The sequence below is a fragment of the Zingiber officinale genome, chromosome 9B (genome assembly GCF_018446385.1).
Source record: "Zingiber officinale cultivar Zhangliang chromosome 9B, Zo_v1.1, whole genome shotgun sequence".
NCBI lineage: Eukaryota > Viridiplantae > Streptophyta > Magnoliopsida > Zingiberales > Zingiberaceae > Zingiber > Zingiber officinale.
In genome coordinates, this window is record NC_056003.1 from 104,516,647 (window position 1) to 104,542,844 (window position 26,198).

Genomic DNA, 26,198 nt, shown 5'->3' on the forward strand with positions numbered 1-26,198 from the left:
TTTCGGAAGCCCAAACTCAAAGAACTCCAAAGTTAAGCGTGCTTGTCTTGGAGAAATCTGAGGATGGGTGACCTCCTGGGAAGTTTTCCAGGGTGCGTGCGAGTGAGGACAAAGCACGCTGAAAGGACCTCCGGTGGTCTGTGGAGCTAGTCGTCAACCCGATGGGCAATTCAGGTAGCGTTCCCGGTTCGGTTTGGGTGGGGCCCGCTGATAACCATCATTTTATCACATTGTTTAGGATCCTAAACTCATGCTTTTGGGTTGATTGTGTGTTTAAATCCACATTTATAGCACATGTTAAGAGAATGAATTGATTTTGATCTTTGATGCAATATATCATCTATTTGTGGAATTATGGTTAATCATTTGAATGTGGTCTTGTAGGTGATCGAAGGAGCAAAGGATTAGATCAGATCAGACCAAATTTGGGCTCAAATCTAGGGCAAATAGAAGAGATCAAGCTCTGAAGTAATATAGACCGTTCATTCAAGACTTGAGGAGATCTGAGCCATCTATCATTATCCAGCCCATCCAAGCTACAGGGGAGTCGATCACGACCATTGATCAAGATCTGAAAATTTGGAACAGATTTGGAGCAATTTTCACCGTTGGATCGATCCGGATAAATCACAGCCATCCGTTCTAATCTTGATCAGATTTAAATGGGATGAGAAGCTACAGTGGCTTCGTCAATTTTCCACAGTAGCTTTGCGTCAAGAACAGAGGAGTGATCTGCTCCGGCGATCTCCTTCCTCAACCCATTCCACCGCCGGCGGCTAGGAGAGGTCAAGGGCGTCCCTTCCTCCGGTCATCAGCCATTTTCCAGCCGGCGATGCCATTTCAACCATCTGAACACCAATTTCTGCCGCGACTTCGTGCAAGGAAGAAGAAGCTGAGAAGCGACCAGATTCGATCTGGTTTCCTGATCTTTTAGCCGGCGATCCTTTTCCTTGGAGCTCCGTACCCATTTGAATCATCAGAAGCGTTCGCTTCTGACTCTTCTGATTTCTGCATTTTGTTTTCCAATTTCCAGCTTCGTTTCTATTTTCTTGGTTGTCTAGTTTCATAGATCTGAATTGTTAGCTATAGATTACGGTTTAGATCCAGTATCTTGCTCATTTCAATTCAACTGAATGCTCGTTATCTCCACTGATGGATATTTGAATCTATTTCTATTTTGATGTTATCCGGTTGTTAAAATCTGAATTGTTAGTTTGGATGAAGTTTAGGTTTGTTTCTTATTTGGTTGGATCTGTTGACGATGTAATTCACAGCATATAGTGACGATATGGTGTGTGTTCATTGTTAATAGATAGATAGGATTTCTTTCTATTACATTAGGTTTAGTTCATCATTTGTTTTACTTTTCATTCCTTAGTTCAAGAGATTAACGAAATCCAGAACCCATTTCTAAATAAACTAATCTTGAGATTTATCAAGCATTGATTACATTCCTTGAGAGAGACGATCCGAGTCATCCTATACTGCATTAGTGTAGAAAGGAGTTCGGTGAAATTATTTGATACCCAAATCACGACAAAATCGGGTTTATCAAAATTGGCGCCGTTGCCGGGGAATTATAGCGGTGTTTGATACCTTAGGATTGTTTTTTTTTCTTTTTACAAAAAAAAAAATTGAAAAAAATTGTTTCAATTGCTTTCATGTTCATATATCCATGTGTTTGATCTTATATGTTCCTGTGTCTCCTGATTTTATTTGTTAGTGTTTCAGTGTAAGAGCAGGAAATTTCTTTGACCATGGATCCATATTATCAACATTTTGGAGGTGAGATGGAGAGTCGGTATTATCAGCCTAATCAACCTCAATACTATCATCCTGAGCCTCAGTATTATCATCCTCAGACTCAGTACTATCAATCTGGACCTCAATATTATCCACCCATAGAGCAGCCAAATAGGTATGAGGATACACAAGGACAATTCGCTGATCCATATCCAGCATATCAGAGTCCACAGGGATTTCAGGGAGATTACTCACCTACTTGGCCACATCCAGTCCATCAGAGTGATCCAACTCCATGGGGAACATTTCAAGATGAAGCTCCTTCTCCTAATTCAACACAGGACCTTAAAGAGATTATCCAGCAAATGATAGAGTATCAAAAGCAACAATTTGCAGAGATACAAAACTTTCAAATACAAGTAGACCAATTTGCATCATCCATTAGCCAGCAACAAGCACCATGCTTCAGTGAGAAGAGGGATTGTAGTGTTTTGGATAGACCTGATATTGTTTCCAATACTCCACAAGACTCTTCTAATATTTCTTATTATGATTCTGTAGTTGTAAGGAATTCTAATTCTACTGATATTGTTGTTGTAGATGTTGTTGATGATGCAGGTACTGATGTAGATGATGATGTAAGTGTAGGGGATTGCATATTGGAAGCAATACCCCAAGAATCACCTGAACCAGATGTTGATGATGAGAGTTTAGGGACTTATGCTGTGGAAGCAGAGCCCCAAGAATCACTTCCCTTAGATACACAACCTGAGCTAGAGTCTGAGCTATTATCTGATGATGAGGAGGTCACAGTCACCATTCCAGAACCTCCAGGTACCTTCCAACATGACAAGGTTAGTATTTCTTGTAATTCATTAGAAGATTTTATAAAGGTACCATTAATTGACTTTGTTGGATGTGATGCATTTCTTGACACATGCTTTAAAGGGACTAATATTGTTACATCTTTTTCTTACCTTATATGCTTGCGAGGGATGTCTACCTTCCATCTTTATAGGCTACCGGAGTGGATGCTTAAATTGAACCGTCTTCAGCCTCCGGGGCAAATTTTCAAGGAGCATATGGTGGGAGGAGAGGTCTTGACCTCTATACACAATATTCCACTTCCAAAGTGGATTTTGCACCTTAACCGACTTCAACCACCAGGAAAGACCATTTCATTACCGGCATGGATTCTACTTCTGAATCGTTTGCAACCGCCCGGAATAAAGGGGAGTTCGTTCCTTGCATTTGTTTTTGCTCTATACTTTTCTTTAGTTTCATACTTTACATTTGCATTTTGCTTTAATACTTTGCATTTTGTAGTCTACATAGCATTTCATTTCTGAATAAAATTCTCCATGAAATTGTTCTAGTAATACTTTTAAGATGGTAAAAGTTTCTTAAATTTGAACCATCAAGCTTTAGGTCATTTGACATAATTGAATGCTTTCCTTACATGATATTGGTTAGTTTGGTGGTAGATTCCAATTTGATTAACTGAGCTTGATTGCATAAAAAAATACCTAGAGAGGACCACTTTAAGCCTATACTTTATTATTCTTTTGTGTGGCATGCACTCACAACAATTGAAACTCTAGAACTTGCTTAACTTCTTTTCAAAATCACAATAATAATTGTATGCATGAATATGATAAAGGATATTTCTCTCCTATTCTTTGATTTTTATTCTCATTCTTTGATTTCTATTCCTTTCAAATTCTAGTTGGAAAAAAATTCACGCAACATTGTTACTTTCCACCATATTTGCTTTGCCTTCATTCTTTTGAGAGTTTGGTTGAATTCTTGATGAGTTAGATTGCCAAGATGGACAAATATTAAGTGTGGGGGTCATGTTGCATAATTTGAGAATTTTGAAGATTTTGCAAGGATTCATGAGTATTGGTTCAATTCCTTTGCTATTGAATTGCTTAGTGGAATTTTGGAGCTGAAATTTTTTGTGCAATTTGATTTTCCTTGTTCTTGTTGAAGTAAAGAAATGATTTGAAACACTTTGTGATGAATGGACAGTGGAGAAATTTAGAAAATAATGATGAAAAAAAATAACATTGATAAATTGAGTGTGCCATTTTGGGAATTGTTTGTGCCAAGATTTTGATTGAAGATTTAGATAGTGATTGAACTAATTCAGAGTGCTCATCTTGTAGTGTCATTTGATGTTTTCTCTACTAAGAAAGAAAGGAAAAAAAAAAAAGAGAAAAAATCTACTGGAAGTACATTCAAGAAATCAGCTCCATGAAACTGCATCAAATCCAAATCTGTTTTGTGCCAACTAATCATGTTGCTTCTGATTGGAAAATGAACTGAACTCAAGTCCTATCAATTCAATGCTAAATGAGATCTCTTTTCAAGCTGAATCCTTCAAGTCTTAACCTGAAATTTTCCTAGAACTAGAGTTCTGAAACTGAATCCCTTGGATTTGATTAATTGACTAAAGTGCTGGAATTTTGAACTGATCTGCAGGGAATCTGATGTGTTAAATTTGATATATGATCACTATATAATTGGTTAACTATTAAAGATTAGTATCTAAGTTGCCATCTGAAAATGCAGAATTTGATCTCTGGAAACTGTGAATGCAAAACTAGAAAAAATTCAATTCTGAATTGTTGTTGCTGGGCTACTTTAAGCTTGGTTTGGTTCCCTACCAATGCAATGGAATGCACTCCTCTAGCTGGTTGGAAATGATGGTCATATGCAGAGGAAGAAAGGAAACAAATTTAGAGTCATAGATTCTGTTGTGTAAGTCTGGGATTTGTGGAGCTGAGTTTACTTAAGTGCAAGGGCTGAATGTAACTAACTATTGGGGAAACTGAACACTCACCTTCATTGAGTCCTATGTGAGTTCGAAGGATGATACAAGAAGTTCAAACAGCTGTTTACCAGACATAAAAAGTTTAGAGATAGCTAATAAAACTTCAAGTGATGTATCAGTTTCAACGTGGCATGCCAAGCTCTTGTTGCAAAGGAAACTGCACTATAGGAAACAAAGAAAAATAAAAATTGTTTAGTGCTAAATTAGAGGCTTGTCTTCAGATTTTTGGAGAAGCAAAAACCATACAAAGATGGACAAAGCTGCAGAAATTGAAGAGAGCAGGATGATAAGAAGATTAATTCAGTTGTAATGCATTGAGCTGAAATCACATTGAATTCCAGTTGCTGAAACTTAATACACGAACCTGATATTTGCTGAATTGCTAAAATTCTGTGCAAGCTGCAGGTTTGAAATCAGAGTGCTTGATACAAGTTTTGTGCCAATATCAGTGAGCATTCTTGAAATCTAATTTCTGAAATTGGATTATAGTAGTTGGTATAGTTAGTAATTCCTCCATCTGAGCAGGAGGATGACAGTGCAGAAATTCCAGAAAGCCAAGTTTTCAGCAGTCCCTGCATTTTAAATCAAAATTCCAACAACTAGTTGTTTCTGAAATAGAGTTCAAGAAATGAAATCTGTTGCTGCTGAAGACTTAGAATCATTCATATCTGAAACTGAAATGTTGGAGAATGCAATAAAGATAAACAACTTAAAGGAACTGTGGAGTATCAAATTGATTGCAGGTTCAATGTTGCAGAGCTAGTTTCTGCTGAGCGTGATTGCAGAGAAAAACAGAGAAGCTCTTTCATTCGAAGTGATAAATGATGTTTCATTGTTTTCCATATTTTTACAAACTGCATTGGATAGATAAAACTGAAAGGAACAGATTCTAGTGTTCTGGAATTTGATTGGTGAAATTTGATTTACTGTAATAAATTCTGGAATTGTATAACTAAAGTTACTGGTTTCCAGGAGCTCTAGATAGTTAAACTACTCTTATTGACTTCCAATTTGTATGCTGGAGCAAATTCAAAATTGCTGAAAGAGAATTGCTGAGTTGCTGCACGTGAGAAACTTATGAAGATCAGTGAGCAATTCAATTTATGCCTTCCACGATAACAATTGTTGGTATTACAATATCTTCAATCTTCTCAAGATTAAAGACTTAAAAACTCATGGATGTTGAGTTTGGGAGCTCAAATCTAAAACCAGAATTTCAGAAAACAACCTTAATTCTGAAATTTCTGTTTGGTATGATTCCTGGAGTTTGAATTCAGATATTGTAATAGAAAATAAGTTCATCTCAAAGACTCTCTAGGACTCATGGTAGCTTTTAAACCTAGTATACTGCCTTTACGTGAGAAGGTATAAGGTCACATTTCCTCCCCAGCTGATGTGCATTTGATTCCTGATACTGACATGTACAGTAGTGGCATTTGATACTTTCTGATTTGGAAGTGAAGATGAGCTCTCTTTACCTTAAAAAAAAAAAAAACCTAGAAGTTTGCTTGAGAGACTTAAGGGATTGATGTAGAGCCATTCTTCTTCTATAATTTTCATTGTCTTCATGCTTATGAAGAGCTAGAGCCATTCTTAAACAAGAACAGCAGAAACTAATTTACAATTGTGTAAAATCTGAAACTGAAGAACACCAAAAACAAAGTGAGGAAAATAACAGAAAATCTGGACTCACAGAACTAATATTATCTCATCAATTAGTGGGTTCATTGCTTATGTGAAATTGATTGTGGTTGAGGTTTGAACTAGACTGTAAAATACGATTTAAACCATTGTTCTTCTGGAATTTAAGCTTGAAAAGAATGCTGAATCAGATTTCTAAAACCATGTTTAGTGCAGTACTTACTTTCAAGTGTTTTAACCAGTCATGGAATTTTGATTTGGTACTTTATCAAGACTATAATAGCCCTTGCAGTCATATAAGATCCTTTTTCCAAAATCTATAGCAGCAGATGTTAGAATCAGATTCCAATTACAGAGTACAGCAGCACCTTATAACTTTGATTGTTTTGCTTCATTCTATGATGTTTTCTATTGTCCGAGACGGCCAACATTTTAAGTGTGGGGGAGGGACATCTTCTTCATGATTTGAGTTTGTTTTAGCTTCAAGTTTCTGGAATTGAAGTGTGGAAAAATTGGCAAATGAAGAGTGTATCAAGTGTGAAGATAGAGTATCAAGAATTTTGGAATTTCATCAAATTGAAGGAGAGGTTAGCTTGATGCTTTGAATTGGTAATGGAAAATGGTACTCTTCTCTTTTCACATCAAAATGGTCAACTCATCAAGTATATTCCTCCAATACTCTTATCTCTCAATTTCTTCATTAAATACTTTTCTTTTGCCATTTTCATTCACTTTCGTTGTTCTTTTTACCTCCATTTCAATTCTTGATGATAAAATCCTTTTGATTCATGTATGCTATGTTTTATAGTGGTGGAGAATTAGAAATTAAGCAAGCTTATGGTAGTGAAATGTTGTGAGTGACATTGAGTGAGCTCCATATATATGCAATTTTGAGTGTGAGAGTTAGAATAGGTAAATCCCTCGTGAGATTGCAACTTGCTTAATTTTTCAACTGGATTGAAATCATCATACTTACTGATTATTGTTTGGATTGAATTCATGATTGTTTGTGATTTTTAGATGGTCTTAGTTAAATTCCTTTTACCATCTTCTAGGTATTGCTAGGGAATTATTGTGGAGATGAATTTTAGTTGTTTCTTTGCTTTGTTTGCTTGCACGGGACGTGCAAGAATAAGTATGGGGGAATTTGATAACCATCATTTTATCACATTGTTTAGGATCCTAAACTCATGCTTTTGGGTTGATTGTGTGTTTAAATCCACATTTATAGCACATGTTAAGAGAATGAATTGATTTTGATCTTTGATGCAATATATCATCTATTTGTGGAATTATGGTTAATCATTTGAATGTGGTCTTGTAGGTGATCGAAGGAGCAAAGGATTAGATCAGATCAGACCAAATTTGGGCTCAAATCTAGGGCAAATAGAAGAGATCAAGCTCTGAAGTAATATAGACCGTTCATTCAAGACTTGAGGAGATCTGAGCCATCTATCATTATCCAGCCCATCCAAGCTACAGGGGAGTCGATCACGACCATTGATCAAGATCTGAAGATTTGGAACAGATTTGGAGCAATTTTCACCGTTGGATCGATCCGGATAAATCACAGCCATCCGTTCTAATCTTGATCAGATTTAAATGGGATGAGAAGCTACAGTGGCTTCGTCAATTTTCCACAGTAGCTTTGCGTCAAGAACAGAGGAGTGATCTGCTCCGGCGATCTCCTTCCTCAACCCATTCCACCGCCGGCGGCTAGGAGAGGTCAAGGGCGTCCCTTCCTCCGGTCATCAGCCATTTTCCAGCCGGCGATGCCATTTCAACCATCTGAACACCAATTTCTGCCGCGACTTCGTGCAAGGAAGAAGAAGCTGAGAAGCGACCAGATTCGATCTGGTTTCCTGATCTTTAAGCCGGCGATCCTTTTCCTTGGAGCTCCGTACCCATTTGAATCATCAGAAGCGTTCGCTTCTGACTCTTCTGATTTCTGCATTTTGTTTTCCAATTTCCAGCTTCGTTTCTATTTTCTTGGTTGTCTAGTTTCATAGATCTGAATTGTTAGCTATAGATTATGGTTTAGATCCAGTATCTTGCTCATTTCAATTCAACTGAATGCTCGTTATCTCCACTGATGGATATTTGAATCTATTTCTATTTTGATGTTATCCGGTTGTTAAAATCTGAATTGTTAGTTTGGATGAAGTTTAGGTTTGTTTCTTATTTGGTTGGATCTGTTGACGATGTAATTCACAGCATATAGTGACGATATGGTGTGTGTTCATTGTTAATAGATAGATAGGATTTCTTTCTATTACATTAGGTTTAGTTCATCATTTGTTTTACTTTTCATTCCTTAGTTCAAGAGATTAACGAAATCCAGAACCCATTTCTAAATAAACTAATCTTGAGATTTATCAAGCATTGATTACATTCCTTGAGAGAGACGATCCGAGTCATCCTATACTGCATTAGTGTAGAAAGGAGTTCGGTGAAATTATTTGATACCCAAATCACGACAAAATCGGGTTTATCACCCGCCTAGGCCGGGGCGTATTTAGTGGTATCAGAGCAGGTATACGATACTTGCTTTGTATTCTGGATTTATACGATCTTTGTTTTCCTATTATGGATACTTTGAATAATCTGATATCAGTTTATTGGGTATCAGCGCGCCAAAGTTTGGCGATATTTATTTGATTTCCGTGTGTTGGATTTTCGGTATTTATCTGATACCAATTCATTGGTATCAGAGCAGAGTGCGATACCTGCGTTTGGTATTTTGGACATTTTTATACTAGCCCTAGTTGCGAGACAGATTAGTCTGGGCAGTTATTTAGGGTTGCACGGATTTTCCGTTTCGATTTTGTTATGGACTTCCGTTATTGATTTATATGGATTTCCAGTGTTGTTTTTCTCGTACGGAATTCCGAGGTCAATTTGGGGGCTGGACAGCGACGGAACATCTCCAGACAACAATTAGGTATGGTGTCATTTTGGTAATTGTTTATACCTGTAGTAATATCTGTAATATAATTTAACAGATATGAGGTGATCTACGCGTATTGCTGCGAGACGTGGTGCTGGACGAGCACGTGCGAGGACTGCAGGATCTCTGGATATACCAGAGATGCCTACCGAGGCTGAGCCTGTCGGTCAGGGACAGACTCAGCATACTGCGAGTGCGGCGGGCCTTCAGACTCCGATGGCTCCCTTAGAGGTGCCTTCCTGTATTTCCGGTACCACCAGGGATACCATTAGCATATCCGACACCAGCTCCAGCTCAGTCTATTGCGTACTCGGCACCACCGCCACCTGGGCTTACAGTGTACCCGGCATCAGCGGCGCCTGTGCCCCCAGTACCTATCGTGTACCCAGCAGCTCCGGCATTAGGGATACCGGTTGCTTCACATCCGGTACCAGTGCCTACTGTATCTCCAGCCGCGGCCACCTACATTCACCCTACAGTGCCACCGACAGCATATGCTCCAGTTTACCCAGTAGCACCGGGAGTACCTCCTCCAGTATATGCACCGGTACCACCCGTAGCACCAGCTCCAGTGGTTCCGCCAGTTCCGACAGCCGTTCCGACACACCTCACTGATATTGCCGCGGCACGAGCCAGGATTCCAGTATTGGCAGAATCGATGAAGAGTCGATTCACACTCTTCCGAGGAGACAGAGATCCGAGTGTGGCTTTGTCTTGGATTGAGACTATAGAGCGAACTTTCTTTTATATTGCTTGCTACGAGTGGGAGAAAGCAGAGCTGGCTGCTTTTCACTTACGGGACGCGACCGACACTTGGTGGCTTACTCAGCGTTCCATCATCGTTGAGTAGAACATCACTTGGGCCAGATTCAGAGAGGCTTTTGAGAGCCGTTTCTTTCCACGAGCTTATCAGATGGCTCGTCGACAGGATTTCCTGAGTTTACGATAGAATAATCGGACAGTGACTGAGTATAATGCAGAGTTTGACAGATTGGCCAGATTTTGTCCAGAGCTAGTTGCTGAGGACAGTTCACGTATGCAGCAGTTCATTCAGGGGCTGGATGGACATTTGCAACTAAGACTTGTCGGTCTTGGTATCACATCTTATGCGGAGATGTTGGATAGAGCCCTCATTATTGAGTCAGCTCAGCAGAGAGTTTTTCCGGATAGGAAAAGGAAGCAGCCGAGTCAGACATCTGGTCAGATTCAGCAGCCTCAGGCTACATCACAGCAGAGCAGGCGTAGTCGATCAGATCAGGGTACATCTGGGGTATCACGTAAACCTCAGAAATCAGGGCAGTCTTCTTCAGGACGTTTCCGGTCTTCCCAGCAGAACCGGAAACAACCCGCCAGCGACATTCGCTGTTTCAGATGTGGATCCAGAGATCATGTCACTTCAGTCTGTTCTCTGGGACAGTCAGTTTGCTTTCATTGCAAACTGCCTGGGCACCAGAGCCGAGATTGTCCGCAGAAGACTCAGCATATGACTTCCGGAGGGACGGATCATGGAGGACAGTCCAGTCAGTCCGGTACTTATCGAGGAGGGCGTAGAGCCCAACCTTCGCATGGCCAGCACAGTATCAGATGCAGCCTCAGCCTTTAGGCCAGTACCAGACTCAGTCCCAGCCAGCTGCACCGTATCAGACACCGTCCTCTCAGTCTTCTCTGGCGCAGTATCCAGCACCGCCTCAGTGGCAGGCTTCTGCCCAGCCGCAGCAGCCGCTGGCAGCGTTACCTCCTCCTCCGCCAGAGACTGGACGTGTTCATGCGATGACCAGAGAGGATGCGCAGCGAGCCGACGGATCCGTTTTCCGCGGTATGATTTCTATTTATGCCTTATCTGCAGATATACTGATAGATACTGGTAGCTCGCATTCATTTATATCTCACACTTTTATGCGGGAGGTTGGTAGATTACCCACTCTCAGACCCCAGCGTTTGACCGTCTCCCTACCGTCCGGTGATTCATTGGATGTCACCCAGGAGGTCCGAGGTTGCCCGTTAGATTTTGGCAACCTAATACTTACAGTGGATCTTTTAGTATTAGAAATGGTCGATTTTGATATTATTCTTGGCATGGACTGTTTGTCAGCATATCATGCCACAGTTGATTGCCAGACGAGGGTGGTCACATTCCGGCCTCCGAACCAACCCTCGTGGGATTTCACTGGCATCAGAGACGACGGCTTATCGATCATTTCAGCGATACAGGCTCAGAGGTTGCTGTCACATGGCTGTCAGGGTTTTCTGTTATCTTTGATCAGTACTGAGGACAGCAGCAGTTCGCAGCTCTCCGACGTTCCTGTAGTCCGGGAGTACCCAGATGTATTTCCAGAGGAGCTGCCAGGTTTGCCTCCCAGAAGGCCAGTGGAGTTCGCTATTGAGTTGATTCCGGGAATCGCACCAGCATCGAAAGCTCCTTATCGTATGGCACCAAAGGAGTTGAACGAGTTGAAGGTTCAACTCCAGGAGCTTTTAGACAGGGGATTTATTCGCCCTAGTGTTTCCCCATGGGGTTCTCCGGTATTATTTGTCAAGAAAAAGGACGGCACCATGAGGTTATGTATTGACTACAGACAGCTGAATGCAGTGACCGTTAGAAATAAATATCCCTTACCACGGATCGAGGATTTGTTTGATCAGCTCAGAGGTACATCAGTGTATTCTAAGATTGATCTGCGATCCGGATATCATCAGCTGAGAGTCAGAGACTCAGATATTCAGAAGACAGCTTTCCGTACTCGATACGGTCATTATGAGTTTTTGGTAATGCCATTTGGGCTTACCAATGCTCCAGCGGTGTTTATGGATTTGATGAACCGCATATTTCTGGAGTATCTTGATCAGTTTGTTATCGTTTTCATTGATGACATATTGGTCTACTCTCATTTCGAGGAGGAGCACGCACAACATCTTCGCATAGTCTTGGAGATTCTTCGACGACATCAGCTGTACGCGAAGTTCAGCAAGTGTGCGTTTTGGCTATCCTCAGTCGATTTTCTGGGACACGTAGTTTCTAGTGGAGGTATTTCAGTTGATCCTCAGAAGATCGAGGCTATCACCAGTTGGGAGCAGCCGAAGTCAGTTCAGGAGATCCGCAGTTTTCTGGGATTGGCCGGATATTACCGACGTTTTGTCGAGGGTTTCTCGCGTATTGCTATACCGCTGACACGCCTTACCAGGAAAGGCGTGAAGTTTACGTGGACTGAGGATTGCGAGACCAGCTTTCAGGAGCTGAAGCGGAGATTAGTGTCGGCTCCAGTTTTGGTTTTACCTTCTGGAGAGGATGGATTTGTACTTTACACCGACGCATCTCTTCAGGGATTGGGCGCTGTTCTGATGCAGCACGGCAGAGTAGTCTCTTATGCTTCTCGGCAGTTGAAGGAGCATGAGAAGAACTACCCAGTTCATGACTTGGAGTTAGCTGCCATCATTTTTGCTCTGAAGCTATGGCAACATCATTTATACGGTATCACATTTGAGATTCTCACTGATCATAAGAGTCTCAAATATATTTTCACTCAGAAGGAGCTTAATCTCCGACAGAGGAGATGGATGGAGTTCCTGAAGGATTACGATTATACCATTAGCTACCACCCAGGGAATGCTAATGTGGTTGCAGATGCACTCAGCAGGAAGTCCAGAGGGACTTTGGCTTGCCACCAGATTTCAGTCACAGACTTGATTCAGAGTTTTTCTGAGTTAGACCTTGAGGAGCAGGGATCTACAGAGCAGGGTATTCTTGTTACTATGATTGCTCAGTCGTCGATCAGGACGAAGATCCGAGAGACTCAGGCTGGTGATCAGCATTGTCAGTTCATTAGCAGTCAGATAGCTTCCGGGCAGCAGACCGAGTTTACACGAGACGAGGAGGGTGTTATATATTTCCGAGGTAGATTATGCGTACCTCAGTCTCATCCGGTCTTACAGGAGCTACTTCAGGAGGCTCACCGATCTCGATTTGCGATCCATCCAGGCGGGACCCGTATGTATCGAGACTTGAGACGTTCCTACTGGTGGAACGGCATGAAGAAAGACATCGCGGATTTCGTAGCTAGATGTCTTGTCTGTCAGCAGGTGAAGGCTGAGCATCAGAGACCTGCAGGATTACTTCAGCGGATTCCTATTCCTGAGTGGAAGTGGGATCACATTACCATGGACTTTGTGGTAGGATTGCCGAGGACACGACGAGGCCATGACGCGATTTGGGTAATCGTTGATCGATTAACCAAATCTGCACATTTCTTAGCGATTCGGAGGACTGATCCCCTGGATCGATTGGCAGATCTATATTGTCGGGAGATCATCAGACTACATGGTGTTCCATTGAGTATCATTTCGGATAGAGATCCACGGTTTACGTCTCGTTTCTGGCAGAGTCTGCAGCAAGCCTTGGGCACACAACTCCGACTTAGTACAGCTTTCCATCCACAGACAGATGGACAGTCAGAGCGGACTATTCAGACTCTTGAGGACTTGCTGAGATCATGTGTTATGGATTTTGGAGGCAGTTGGGAGGACCATCTGCCGTTAGTAGAGTTTGCTTACAACAACAACTTTCATTCGGCTATTCAGATGGCACCGTTTGAGGCATTGTATGGTAGACCTTGTCGGACACCCGTCCTCTGGGATGAGGTTGGAGAGGCCCAGTTGTTGGGACCTCAGAGAGTTCAGCAGGATGCAGAGTTGGTCCGTACTATCAGACGGAGGATGTCAGAGGCGCAGGATCGCCAGAAGAGTTACGCTGATCGGAGACGCAGACCACTAGAGTTCTCTGTTGGTGACCATGTATTTCTGCGAGTTTCACCCACGAAAGGGGTGAAGAGATTTGACATCAGAGGTAAGCTAGCTCCGCGGTACATTGGTCCTTTCGAGATCTTGGAGAGGATCGGAGCAGTAGCTTACCGACTGGCACTACCACCGTCCCTGTCAAGCGTGCACGATATATTTCATGTATCCATGCTGAGGAGATATGTACCCGATCCGACGCATGTACTGGCAGATATTCCAGTTCCAGTTCAGCCTGACATTACTTATGAGGAGGTTCCGGTACGGATTCTCGACCGGAAAGAGCGTCAGTTGCGGAACAAGACTATCCGGCTGGTTAAAGTCGGATGGCAGCATCATTCGGACGAGGAGGCACTACAAGAATTTTTGCATTCAACAACACCCAATAGACAACGCTTTTTAATAAAAACGTTGTCGTTCTTTGTTTTACAACGCTTTTAGTGAAAAGCGTTGTCTATGGTATTTACTTTTTACTAAAGACAACGGTTTTTAATGAAGTGTTGTCTTTAGTGTTGTTGTTTATGGTCAAAGACAACATTTTTTTAAAAAACGTTTTTTAAAGTGTTGTGTATGTTTCCCCTAAACTCACTTAAAATAAATTCGCAGCCCTCGCTTTGCTAAACTCTAAACCCTCAACGCACGCGCGCCTTCTCCTCACCACTCCTCTCCACGAGTTCTCCTCTCCACGAGTGCCTTCTCCTCTCCTTCTCCTCTCCACGAGCGCCTTCTCCTCTCCACTCCTCTCCACGAGCGCCTTCTCCTCTCCACGAGCGCCTTCTCCTCTCCTTGCCGCGTGATCTCCTCTGAACCCTAATCTCGACCCAAACTCCTCACGCAAAACTCCTCACGCCGGCCCAACTCCTCCAAGTCGAGAGAGATGGGATCAGTTATGGTGTAGTAAAGGGATCGCACGGGGGGACGAGCGTGGTCTACCTTTTTGTGCTGGCCCCATTTTCGATTTTGTAACCTATCTATCATAAATAATTTTGTACCGTGCAGGCCTTCCTGCTAGGGTTTTGCACAGGGCAGAGACTTCCATCCCAATTCGTAAACTAAGCCAAGGTAAACCTCTCAACCATTTCCTTCTCTTCAACACCCTTCTTGCTGATCTGGTTGGTCAATTTTTGACAGAAAGTAATGTTAGAAAGCAGTAGTTACTTACCTCTGTTCGTTGTTATATTAGGTCGGCAAAGGGTCCTGCTTTCATTGTAGAGAGAATAGAGCTGCTGGATCTTGGAGTTGACCAGAGTTTTAATGTTCCAACGATCTCATCTGGTTGGCTAGCTGGTTCTGGTTGGGGGTAACATCTAACAAGTGTTGTTCTCATCGTTGCCTTTCATTTCATTTTTCCTTTGTTGGAATTAACAACAAAAGAACGAACTTTCTTTCTTTCTTTCTTTTTTCCAATAATGAAGTTTTATCTTGTTGTTAAAATCTTATCAATTTAGTTTGCAGATTACAATTTTTGCATGCGATTTTCTACATGGGCAAATATAATGCTTTAGTGTATAATTACATATCGGATTTAATTAGACTTCCAAAATTATGTCCTGCTTAAAAATGATCTGTTTTTCAGCATAATCTTTGTGATTTCTTGCGCATTTGAACCTAACTTAGGATTATATTTAATGCTTCATATATACCTTTATTCTTGGTTGGTACTAGGAATTTTTACTATTCAATTTTACATTTTGTTATTCTTTTAAGCAATAAAATTTACTCTTTTAGCTAGTGGCACAAACATTTAAAGCATGCACATGCTCAATAAGCATCAATCTAGCCACACAACCTGTCATACTCCATGCCTATCCTTTCTCTATATTGTAATATTCCCCTCATTCAGGGTCAGGGGCATAGGTATACTCATTAATCAAGCTCAGTTAATAAGCTTGCTTCTAACATGATAAAATAAGGAGCTAATTTAAACCAGAGTGTGATCCCCTTAAGCTAATTTGTAGTGCCTTCTTTCCTCCTGTAAGTATTTTTAAAATATATTTCCTCTAAGAACCCTCTAATTGATTCACATTAAATTATTTCACATTTGTTATTTGATTTTTCTTTGTTGTAGGGGACTGAATTATGTGATGATAATGACATCAATAGAGCTATTATGTGGAAGAAAGGACGCGCCAACAAAGGAGGAGAGTTTGAAGGTGAAGATTTGGTGAACACAGTACACAAGATTGTAAGTAAATTTTCATGTTCTTCTGATAATGACTTCAATATATCTTCTAGTTTTCGAGAGTAAAGTTGCATGCATGCATACCCTTTGCGTGAGGAAGCCAAGGCAAGCAGTGCAATGAGGAGTTTAACAGCCATTCCTTGCATAGCTTGAATTCTCAGTACTAGAGCATGTATTGAGGAAGTAAATGGTGAATGAATGCATTGAGAGCTTAGAGATGACGGGTTTATATAGAACAGATGTGGATTTACTAGGTATCTAGGTTTGAAATGTTCTTACTTGGAGAAGAGATCAAGTCGAAAAGTCTATTACATGCAGTGGTTTCCTTTTGCTGCAATCAATTAATGGTGAATGCATTGAGAACTTAGAGGTGATAGCTAGAGTTTCTATAGAACAGATGCAGATAAATCAACCAGGTTTGAAACGTTCTTGGCAGTAAGCAATTTGTAAGCTTCAGTAACCCAAGGGCCAGTAAAGTTGTTCCCCAGACCACTGCTCTGAAGCTTCTATTATGTTTTCCCACTTGATTGGTGACAAATAAAGCTCCTTGTCTCCTTGAGCATTCTCTTTGTGCTGTTTTAGTTTGAATTAAAGCATAAGATTCATGAATCGGAACTTGAGAGGTTGGGAACAACTTTACTTTTGATTATTCTTTCCTGCAACTCCAGACAATTAGCTTCAATTATGTGGTGGTCCGTCAATGATCTTAATATTTGGTAATATTTGGTCTTTGATGCTCACGACAGAGTTCCAACGCTGCATGATTACCTTGTTCAAGCAGATTGCTCGCTGCCTCAGTAGCTCGCATTTTCAGGTTTGTTTCATCATTGATATTCCTTCTTTTTAGTGTTCTATATTAAAAGGAAATACTAACTGTCGATGAGATTGTTATCCTCTTGCTTGAACATGAACCAAAGTATATAAATTTGACCTTTTGATCTGAAAGTATAAAAAAAAGTTAATTGGATACTAGTTTTTTATTTTTTTTTTGCAGTTGCATTTGTTGTATTTTCATATGTTTCTCAGTGAACTTCTAAACAATTCTTTTTTCATTAATTTATTAAGGCTTATTATAAGTTTCAGTTTGATGGTGCAAATTGTTTTCTTTTGTAATCCATCTGTTTCTTCTTTGGTTTAGGAAAGTTGAAGTGAATCCCTTGATTTGGAGGAGCTGTCAGGATTAGTACCATGGATTGGCTTGGGTAATCTCAATATTTGCGTCAAACTGTCTTCTGGCCTTCCCTATCATCTGCAGTATCTGAGGTATACTATGCACATTTACCGTGAATTTTCCTTATTGAGCTTGGGCTAGTGACGGTTACGAATGTATTTTATTTCAAGAACCGTATAAGCAAGTGTTCGTGCATCTAGTTTTATAACAATGCACTTCGTATCTTTGATCTAAAAAGCTTCTGAAACAAGTCATCTTCTCCAAGCATGCCCTGGTCAACATGCTAGTCACCTACTGGAGTCATTTCCTCGATGGCACGGATGAATACCTGAAATCCATCCTCTACTCCACCATTCTTTGCCACTCCTCAAGCCGAAACAACTGCAAAGGTAGAGTCAACATCAAGTATTACATTGTACCTGGCTACAAGAAGACCGGGGCCGCAAAATCCAATAAAGACAGGTCAAACATCAAGTAGCATTTTGTAACTTATTCCTCTTAGGTTATATGCTTGGTTAATATATATGCTTAGAACTTGTAAAGACAGGTCAAACATTAATATGCTTGGTTAATATATCCATCTACAGCACTCCCGCTTTTTCCTCTAAATATGATTTTCATTTAGCACAGAACTAATGCCAATTTTTTTATTTTGATGCAGTGTTTAAAGAGCTTGAGTAGAAGTTGGCCCTAAAGAAAACTTGTCAGTTACGATATAAACACACTTACGGTATGAATTACATGTATATATAACATTGACATATTATTTAGTACGAGATTTACATGTATGAAAGTTTTCATACAAAATTTCTTGATTGCCTACAACCCCAGGTGTGCTGATGACAAGTTGAAGAAGATGGCTCTAAGAGTGATAGCTGAAAGCCTTTCAGAAGAAGAGATTGCTGGACTTAAAGAAGCAATTCCATGCGATCCCCCGTTTGAGATCCCATAAGGGCCCTCGTACACTTGTCGTGGCCGCCGCCGGCATTTCTACTGCTGTCTCTGAGGCCATGGCCGCCAAGTGGGCACAGAAGACCGTCGTCGTCCCTGCTCAGAGGCGCGGATGCCATCTCATCACCCCCAAGGTTCAATCGCCCCCAAATCTGTCTCTTTTTCTTCCGATCATTTCTTGATTTTATCTCCCTTATTAATCAGTAAAAAGCAATTTTTTTCCTGTTGTGTTTGGAAAATGATCCACTGGTCAATCGATAGATGCGTTTGGTTGTACTTGATCTCTTATATTTCTTACTGATGGACGCTCGATGTATAGGAAAATGTGATGAAACATAACTCGTATGCTTCTGGTGTTGTGCCAGATTGTTGAAGAGATACAACAAGATTTGTCGGGCTTCAAATGCGGCCTTGCTCATCTTTTCCGTGAGTTTTCGTTGACTGCGATTACAATTTTATTAAAAACAAATTGTCCGTTGCATTTTGCTGCTGTTCTTCTGATCAGAAGGTTAAATACTTGTTCAGTGCAGCATACAAGTGCTTCTCTCACCATAAATGAGAATTATGACTCTGATGTTCAGAGCGACACTGAAACATTTCTGAATCGGATTGTGCCAGAGGTGATATTCATAGATCCCTTTAGTGATTACTGCAAAATATAGAATTGGATCTTTTTTTTGACGATTTACTTATGATTCATCCTTTGCTTATTGTGTTAGGGTCGATCTGCACCGTGGAAGCACACATTGGAAGGTGAGTAAACGTGAAAATTGCAGCCTCCCAATTTCATTAACACCCAATACTGAAATAGCCTTCTTTCATCTCTGGCAATTGCCAGAAAAATCAGTATCAGCTGATAAAGCAGTTACGATTTATTGAACTGCTGTGCTGATCTTGGCATTAAATATTGTAGAAGAGCTTATGATTGCCATTCCCTATGTATAATTCTTCTAATCAAGCGACCATCCTTCTCGAATAATAGCAGCAAGACTATTAATCATGCTTTATCTTTCTGTTTCAATAAGACAGGAATGGTTCTTCTCTTCTTTAAGGAAAGCACACAATTGATTTCTCTCCATTTTGAGGAAGCATAGAAACTTGTTCTATTATGTAGCACTTCACACTATTAGCTTGTAACTTTTGATCATTTTGTTTCAATGTGATGTATAGGTTGCTCTCTACTGGATATGGATCCTTTAAGATTAAGTCCAGCAATCTTAAAGAAGAGTCAATGATGAGGTTTTGTAAAACTTGTGTGTTTGAAAAATTATTGTCATGAAGTTAAGGATAACTTGTATGATACAAAATTAATTAGTGGATCAATATGTATACATTTTGTTTGTATAATATAAAGTTTTATTTATTTGTTAAATAGTCTTATTATAAAAATGATTGTGGTTGTGGATATTCAATTATATGTAAATTTTGAGTATTTTTTATAATTTTTGCTATTTAATTAAGAAAAACACTATTTTTTATAAATTTAAAAAGACAACGTTTTTAAGTAATAAAAGACAACGCTTAAAAAACAATGTCTTTGAGACCAACCACAACGCTTTTAAAGCGTTGTCTTTGATATGTGCATTTTTACAACAACATCTATAACAACGCTTTTTAAGAACGAAAAGACAACGCTTAAAAAGCGTTGTCTTTGTGACCAACCACAACGCTTTTAAAGCGTTGTCTTTGATATGACTTTCTACAACACCATCTACAACATCACTTTTTAAGTACATACGACAACGCCAAAAAAGCGTTGTTGTTTAGCTTTTTTCTTGTAGTGAGGCTACTTGGGAGCTCGAGGATACGATCCGAGCTCGATATCCCCATCTTTTCACTTGAGGTATGTGAGTTTATTTACCGTTCAGCATTTATTATTATTATCTGTTATTAGTACTTGCTGATGGTAGATACTGAAATTTGGGGACCAAATTTTTATTAGTGGGGGAGAATGTAAAATACCGGAAAAATGACGATTATTAATAAAGGAATTTTTTGGAATTTTTGGGACATTTTTCGGGGATTTTTCGGAGTTCGTACGGACGAGTTAACGGGGATAAAAACGGGGCCCGGAAAAGCCTGTTTAGGTTACCCCGTTTAAATGAGGAAAAGTTGATTTTTCCTTTTCCTTTTTAAATTCTTTTTCTCTTTTTCTTATTTCTCATTCTGGTTTCTTTCTCGCCGAAACATCCCCGCGCGCCTCTCCTCTCCCTCACTCCCGAACCCGACGCCAAAAGGAGCCCTAACCGCCGGTTACTCGGCGGTTCTCTCCTCTTCTTTCTCATCCCCTGCCCCTCACGACGACAGCATTCTCAGCCCTAGCACCGCCGTCCGACCGCCTGCCCTAGCCTCTGCCCCGACTCCAGTGACGCTGATTCTTCTCTCCTCTGTCCAGCCGAAGCTTCGTCTGCCGTAGTCCTTGCTGTGGAGTTTCTAGCGCCGCCGCTGCAACTCACAGAGCCTCCCTTCCTCTTCTCGCGGACACTTGGAGCCGCCGAAAATCGAGCATCCGAACCCTAGGTTGGGTCCCTGAGCGCTGGCCGGAATTTCTCTTCTGGTGTCTCTGTTTGACAGTGCCGAAGACAAGGAGTTGTGCCCTAGTTTTGCTTTTCACAGTGGTTCTGTCTTCATTGTGATCTGCCCTAGCAGAATTGGGAAGGTAAGGGCCATACATAGCTGTGGAATTAGGTTTGTGGCTAGATCTCAGTTCATGTTTTTCTTTGCTTCTAATCTAGGTCACGGATTGGTGAGGTTTGGTGTATTGTGGGGTGTTTTTGATTTTTGGCAGCAACCCCATCCCGCAGTGGTAAGGTAAGTATTTGGTTTATGGATTTAGTTGACACATTTTTGATACATGTTCTAGGTACGACTTGATACATAATTAATTTGGTTATAGGGTGATTTAGGTTTATAAGTTGTATAACGGTGTGATTGGGGTTCATGAAACTAACCCTAACTAGTCAGTGGATTAGAAATTAGTTTAGCTATTTGTTTATAATTAAATTAGTTAAACTGTGCGATTTAACACAGGACTTTGACGCGAGACGAGTATCTCGGAGTCAGATCGGACCTTTCTATTTTCGGAGGCGGGTACTTTGACTTATGTCTTTTGATATGCATAATAAAGTGTTTAACATATAGCAATGATTGTGTTATCCTTTTGATTCGGTTGGTCACTACATGATCTGTTATATGTTGTTTGTTTATTTATTATGCACTGCATGTTATTATTGACCTGACCATACATGCTTTCGGTAGTGACCCAACCATGTGATACATCATGTTCAGGACCTAGGGTTTATATGATACCCTATCTGTTTGTGTACCTTCCATCTGATACATTGACTTGTGGTACACCTTTTATTTATGTATGGATCTTGCTATGCTATTCATGAGTTTTCCATGCTTAGTATCATGCATCATGTTTGCATGTTGTGCGATTGTCGGCTCCACTATGGTTGAGCCCATCGCCAGTATATTGCACACACCACCACCACCCATGGATTAGTGGTATATCGGGCAGGTGTTGCTGCTAGGCTCCGCTGGTCGGTGACTCGGCGTGGTAGCCGGCAATCTTCCGCTCTGTTTGGCTCCGTTGGCATTTAGTGTAGCAGCGTGGTAGCCGGCAGACGGTGGACTCTGTTTGGCTCCGTTGGTCAGGAGACTCAGCGTGGTAGCCGGCAGAGATTTTTCCTCCCCGTCATTGTGTACCGGGAGATGAGAGCATTGAGCTCCCCCATTTATGATTTGGGGCCAGAGGACAGGAGTACTCCGACAGCATTCCGTCCACTCAGTCACTGTCAGGAGCAGTGATGTCCGAGTGCACGGTCACCATATGCATTTATTGCATTTTATTGTTGTGATTGCTGCACTTATATGCTGCATTTGTATGGATGCATTTGATTGACATGCATACAGGATTATGATTTCTTCGGTCTGACGACCTGTTACCTTTGTACCTTGATTCCGGTTAGTATAGTTATCTCCTGATTTCATTTCAGTTGCATTTATTCCTTCTCGTATTCAGGAGACTGTACGCATGATTAGTGTTGTCTGTTATTTGTTTTATTATGCATATCAGTTGTACCTGCTGAGTGTTGACTCACCCCGCCTCCATTGTTGATATTTTCAGGTTGAAGCTGTCCGGAGCAGTTCCAGTCGCTGGCCCCTTCTCTACTAGTTCGTTATTTGGTTTATTTTGGCCTTTTTCTATATCAGACTTTGTTTTAGTATTGTCTTTGGATTTTTTCCTATGGATATTGTATGGAGTGATACCTTTTGATGGATTTTTGGTATGATATTGGATTTCATTCTACTACGTGCCTGCCTGGACGGCAGAAGAGGTGAGTTCGTTGGATTTGAGCTTTACGAGTATAGTGGAGTAGGGTGGATTTCGAGTCAGAGTCCTATTGTATTGATTACTATTATTAACTGCGTGGTTGTGACAGCCAGAGGCTGAATATCTTTATAAACTGCGTGGTGTTTGTTTTTATTTTTGTTATCATTCCAGCCGCCTGTGGCTGATGTATATGTGATATGTAGAAAGTTTCATATTGTCCGCCGTACAGGGGAGATGCTGCCGAAATTTCTTCGGACAGAGACTCCTCTGGGGCGTGACAGATGGCATCAGAGCGACCTTGCGACCGTGAGTGCGCCTGTGGCAGGAGCACCCAGGGCACCACCTAGCGAGGGAGATTTTGGGATTTGTTTGTGGTGTGATTCGTGGTTACACAACGAGGACGTTGTGTCTTTAAGTGGGGGTGATTGTAATACCCCGGTTCTGAGATTCTGGTTAAGTATGACTTAAAAGGTTAGATGATACTATCCATATCATCAAGGTGCACCTTCCTTTTCGGAAGCCCAAACTCAAAGAACTCCAAAGTTAAGCGTGCTTGGCTTGGAGAAATCTGAGGATGGGTGACCTCCTGGAAAGTTTTCCAGGGTGCGTGCGAGTGAGGACAAAGCACGCTGAAAGGACCTCCGGTGGTCTGTGGAGCTAGTCGTCAACCCGATGGGCAATTCAGGTAGCGTTCCCGGTTCGATTTGGGTGGGGCCCGCCTAGGCCGGGGCGTTACACAATATATGGAGATTACATGTGCAATCATCCATTTGGAGAGATTGTTGGTGCAATTTATTGGAACCCCAAAGTTATTTTTGGTGTGATCAACCAAGTTAGGTTAGGTCCTGTTATGTTCTGATCCCTTTGTCTAAGTGTGGAGGAGCTTAGGAGCACAAGAAGTCGAGCGGAAGACGCAACTAGCAAGAAGAATGACACGGGAGAGAGTCGACGGGCTCGGTGCGTCTGAGGGACGAGATGCTACGGAAGAGTACATCGATGGACGAGAAGGACGTGCACGACGTTCAAGGGATGAGAAGCTAGAGTGGAAACCTTCTCGAGGAGAAGGTCAAAAATTGCATTTGGGTGAGCCCTATTCCAGTGGCCAAAATCACCTAGGAGATTATAGCAGCAAAGAAGTGAAATGGAGCTGCAAGTGCTGTTGGAGGTGCCTTCAAAGGATATTGAAGGCGCCTCCATGCCTTCAATGGAAGGCACCTTCGACCAGGCTGAAATGAGCCATTGGCCCTGGATATAGTTTTATCCCTGAGCGCCTCGCTGGAGGCACCTTCCAGCCCTATGGAAGGCACCTTCAGCCTGCGAATAAGATTTTACAGGAGCTTTAAAAAGACCCCTGGACCTATGAAAGAAGTAACAACTTGTGTATTCGCTTTCCTAGTCTTTTTTGAGCTTTCATTGTGTGTAAAAGGCTTCTCTGCTTTCAGTGAAGGAGATTCTTAGTGAGCTTTCTACTACCTTGGATTAACAACCATCTAGGTTGTAACCAAGTAATTCTTGACCTTTTACTTATTTCCTTTAAGTTGTTTCTGTTTTAATTGCATTACTAATCTGAGTCGAAAGACGAGAAAGGTTTATTTTAGTATTTTAGGCAACTCAACCCTCTCCAGCCGGCCTAACCAGGCCAACAAGTGGTATTAGAGCCTAACATCTTCAGGAGGACTAACTGCCGAACGAAGCAAACGAGATGGCCGGACCAAGCATCTTCCCACCAAAATTAGAGGGGGAATTCGCAAGCTGGAAAAAGAAAATGGAGGTATTCTTTAAAACCGACTTTGAATTAACTTTAATAATGGAATTTAGTTTTGAAGCACCCGAGGGCAAGGAAAAGTATCAATGGACGAAGAAGGAACAAGCCGACTTCATGGCAAACGACAAAGTAGAGTTTCATCTACTAAGCATTCTACTGTCACAAGAAGTCAACCTGATAAATGCTTACGAGCCTACCAAGGAGCTCTGGGAAAAATTCTTGGAACTACACGAAGGAACCTAGCTCGGAGGCGAAACTTGCAAGACGGGATCTACTTCGCAACCAAATCACCAACCTTCGATTAGAAGAAGACGAAATTGTTGCACACCTTCACTTGCGGATTAAGGAGCTCATCACCAGACTTTCGAATCTTGGAGAAAAGGTAAGAAACTGAGATTCACTAAGGTACGTAATTAACGCATTCCCTAGAAATAAGGAATGACCATAATTAGTAGATGCCTTTTATATCTCTAAGAATCTAGAGTCTGTTACCTTAGAAGAGTTATTTTCAACATTTGAAATCCATGAAACGAGATGTATAGATTCAAAGAAGGAGTCGAAGCACAACATTGCCCTTAAGGCAAGGATGTACGAATAAGATTCAGAATCCTCTCTTGACGATAACAAAACGGTAATGATGGTAAGACAGTTTAAGAAATTATTTAAAATTAGAAAATCTAACCATCTGTAAGGTAGAAAAAAAAGGACAATCAGATGCTACCACTGCAATGAAGAAGGGAATGTAAAAGACAACTGCCCTAAATTAAAGAAAAAGGACAAAAGCAATAACAAGAAGCCCGTCCAAACAAACAAACATAAGACCCTTAAAGTGACTTGGGATGAAACATCGCCCGAATCGGAGGTCGATGCCTTTTTCAGACTTGCGTTGATGGCAAGTTATCAAGAAGACGAACACAAAGAAAGCTCACCCGAAGAAGGGGGAAATATATCAGAAGAAAGCAGCAGTTTAGGGTGAGCTATAGATGACGGGATCGACAAGGTAAGTCAAGTACGATCTCTCTCACCTGGCAAGTTGTTTAAACTTGTGAAATTATTAACTAAATATTGTTGCAAACTTGAAAAAGAAACAAAGAATTAAAAATAATTTTAGTTAAATCTTGTTTGTTAGAAGATTTTGAAAAATTAAAAATTGAAAATGATAAATTGAGGACTCAAGTTGAATACTTGAAAAATCATACATGTTCAACTGTTTAAACTCAAAATTTTAAAAGATTAAGCTGGTACCTTAGATTTCATTGGGGTCAAATCAGAAAAATATCCAAAAGATACGTACCCCCAAAATTCTTGATTAATCCTGTAGGAAGGAACCCATATTGAGTTCCAAAAACTTACATAAATTAAAAATAAAATTGGACTTAGGACTTTCAGATAGAAGATTAAATATTTGAATTCTTTAAGAGGCTTTGTCTAGAAGTGGTTGATGATCCAATAACCAAGAAGGCCTAGTGCCTCGCCACAGCCTGGAAGCCAATTATTGAATTGAATATTTAATTGACAAACTGATAAGCATGAAATAGTTAATTAAATTAATGCTTTCAATAGTTATTAATGGTTTAACATTTTCACTTCTTGACTTGCAATATTTTTTTACTTACAAGTTACTTAGAAATTAAGCTTTTCTTAAATTTTTTTCTTTACCCTTAGTTTTTTTTCCCCAATTTTTTTTTATGTGATCAAAGGGGGAGAAGGGAAGGTTAAGTCTAGGGGGAGGTAGTAGCTCAATTTAAATTTAAAAATATTTTTACACTTTATTGCATATTTACAATTTTATTGTCTTTACTTAGTATTGCAATTTTATTATCTCTACTTGATGG

General features: G+C 40.7%; 1 protein-coding gene across 1 annotated transcript; it reads left to right on the forward strand.

The window, feature by feature from the left end:
* The first annotated feature begins 18,256 nt into the window (after positions 1 to 18,256).
* On the forward strand, positions 18,257 to 19,130 carry LOC122025275 (UPF0047 protein YjbQ-like). The gene is made up of 4 exons (XM_042584054.1): positions 18,257 to 18,393; positions 18,625 to 18,685; positions 18,785 to 18,879; positions 18,979 to 19,130. Exons 1-4 carry the CDS (start codon positions 18,319 to 18,321, stop codon positions 19,018 to 19,020), a joined length of 273 nt encoding a protein of 90 aa, XP_042439988.1. The 5' UTR covers positions 18,257 to 18,318; the 3' UTR covers positions 19,021 to 19,130.
* The last annotated feature ends 7,068 nt before the right edge of the window (positions 19,131 to 26,198 follow it).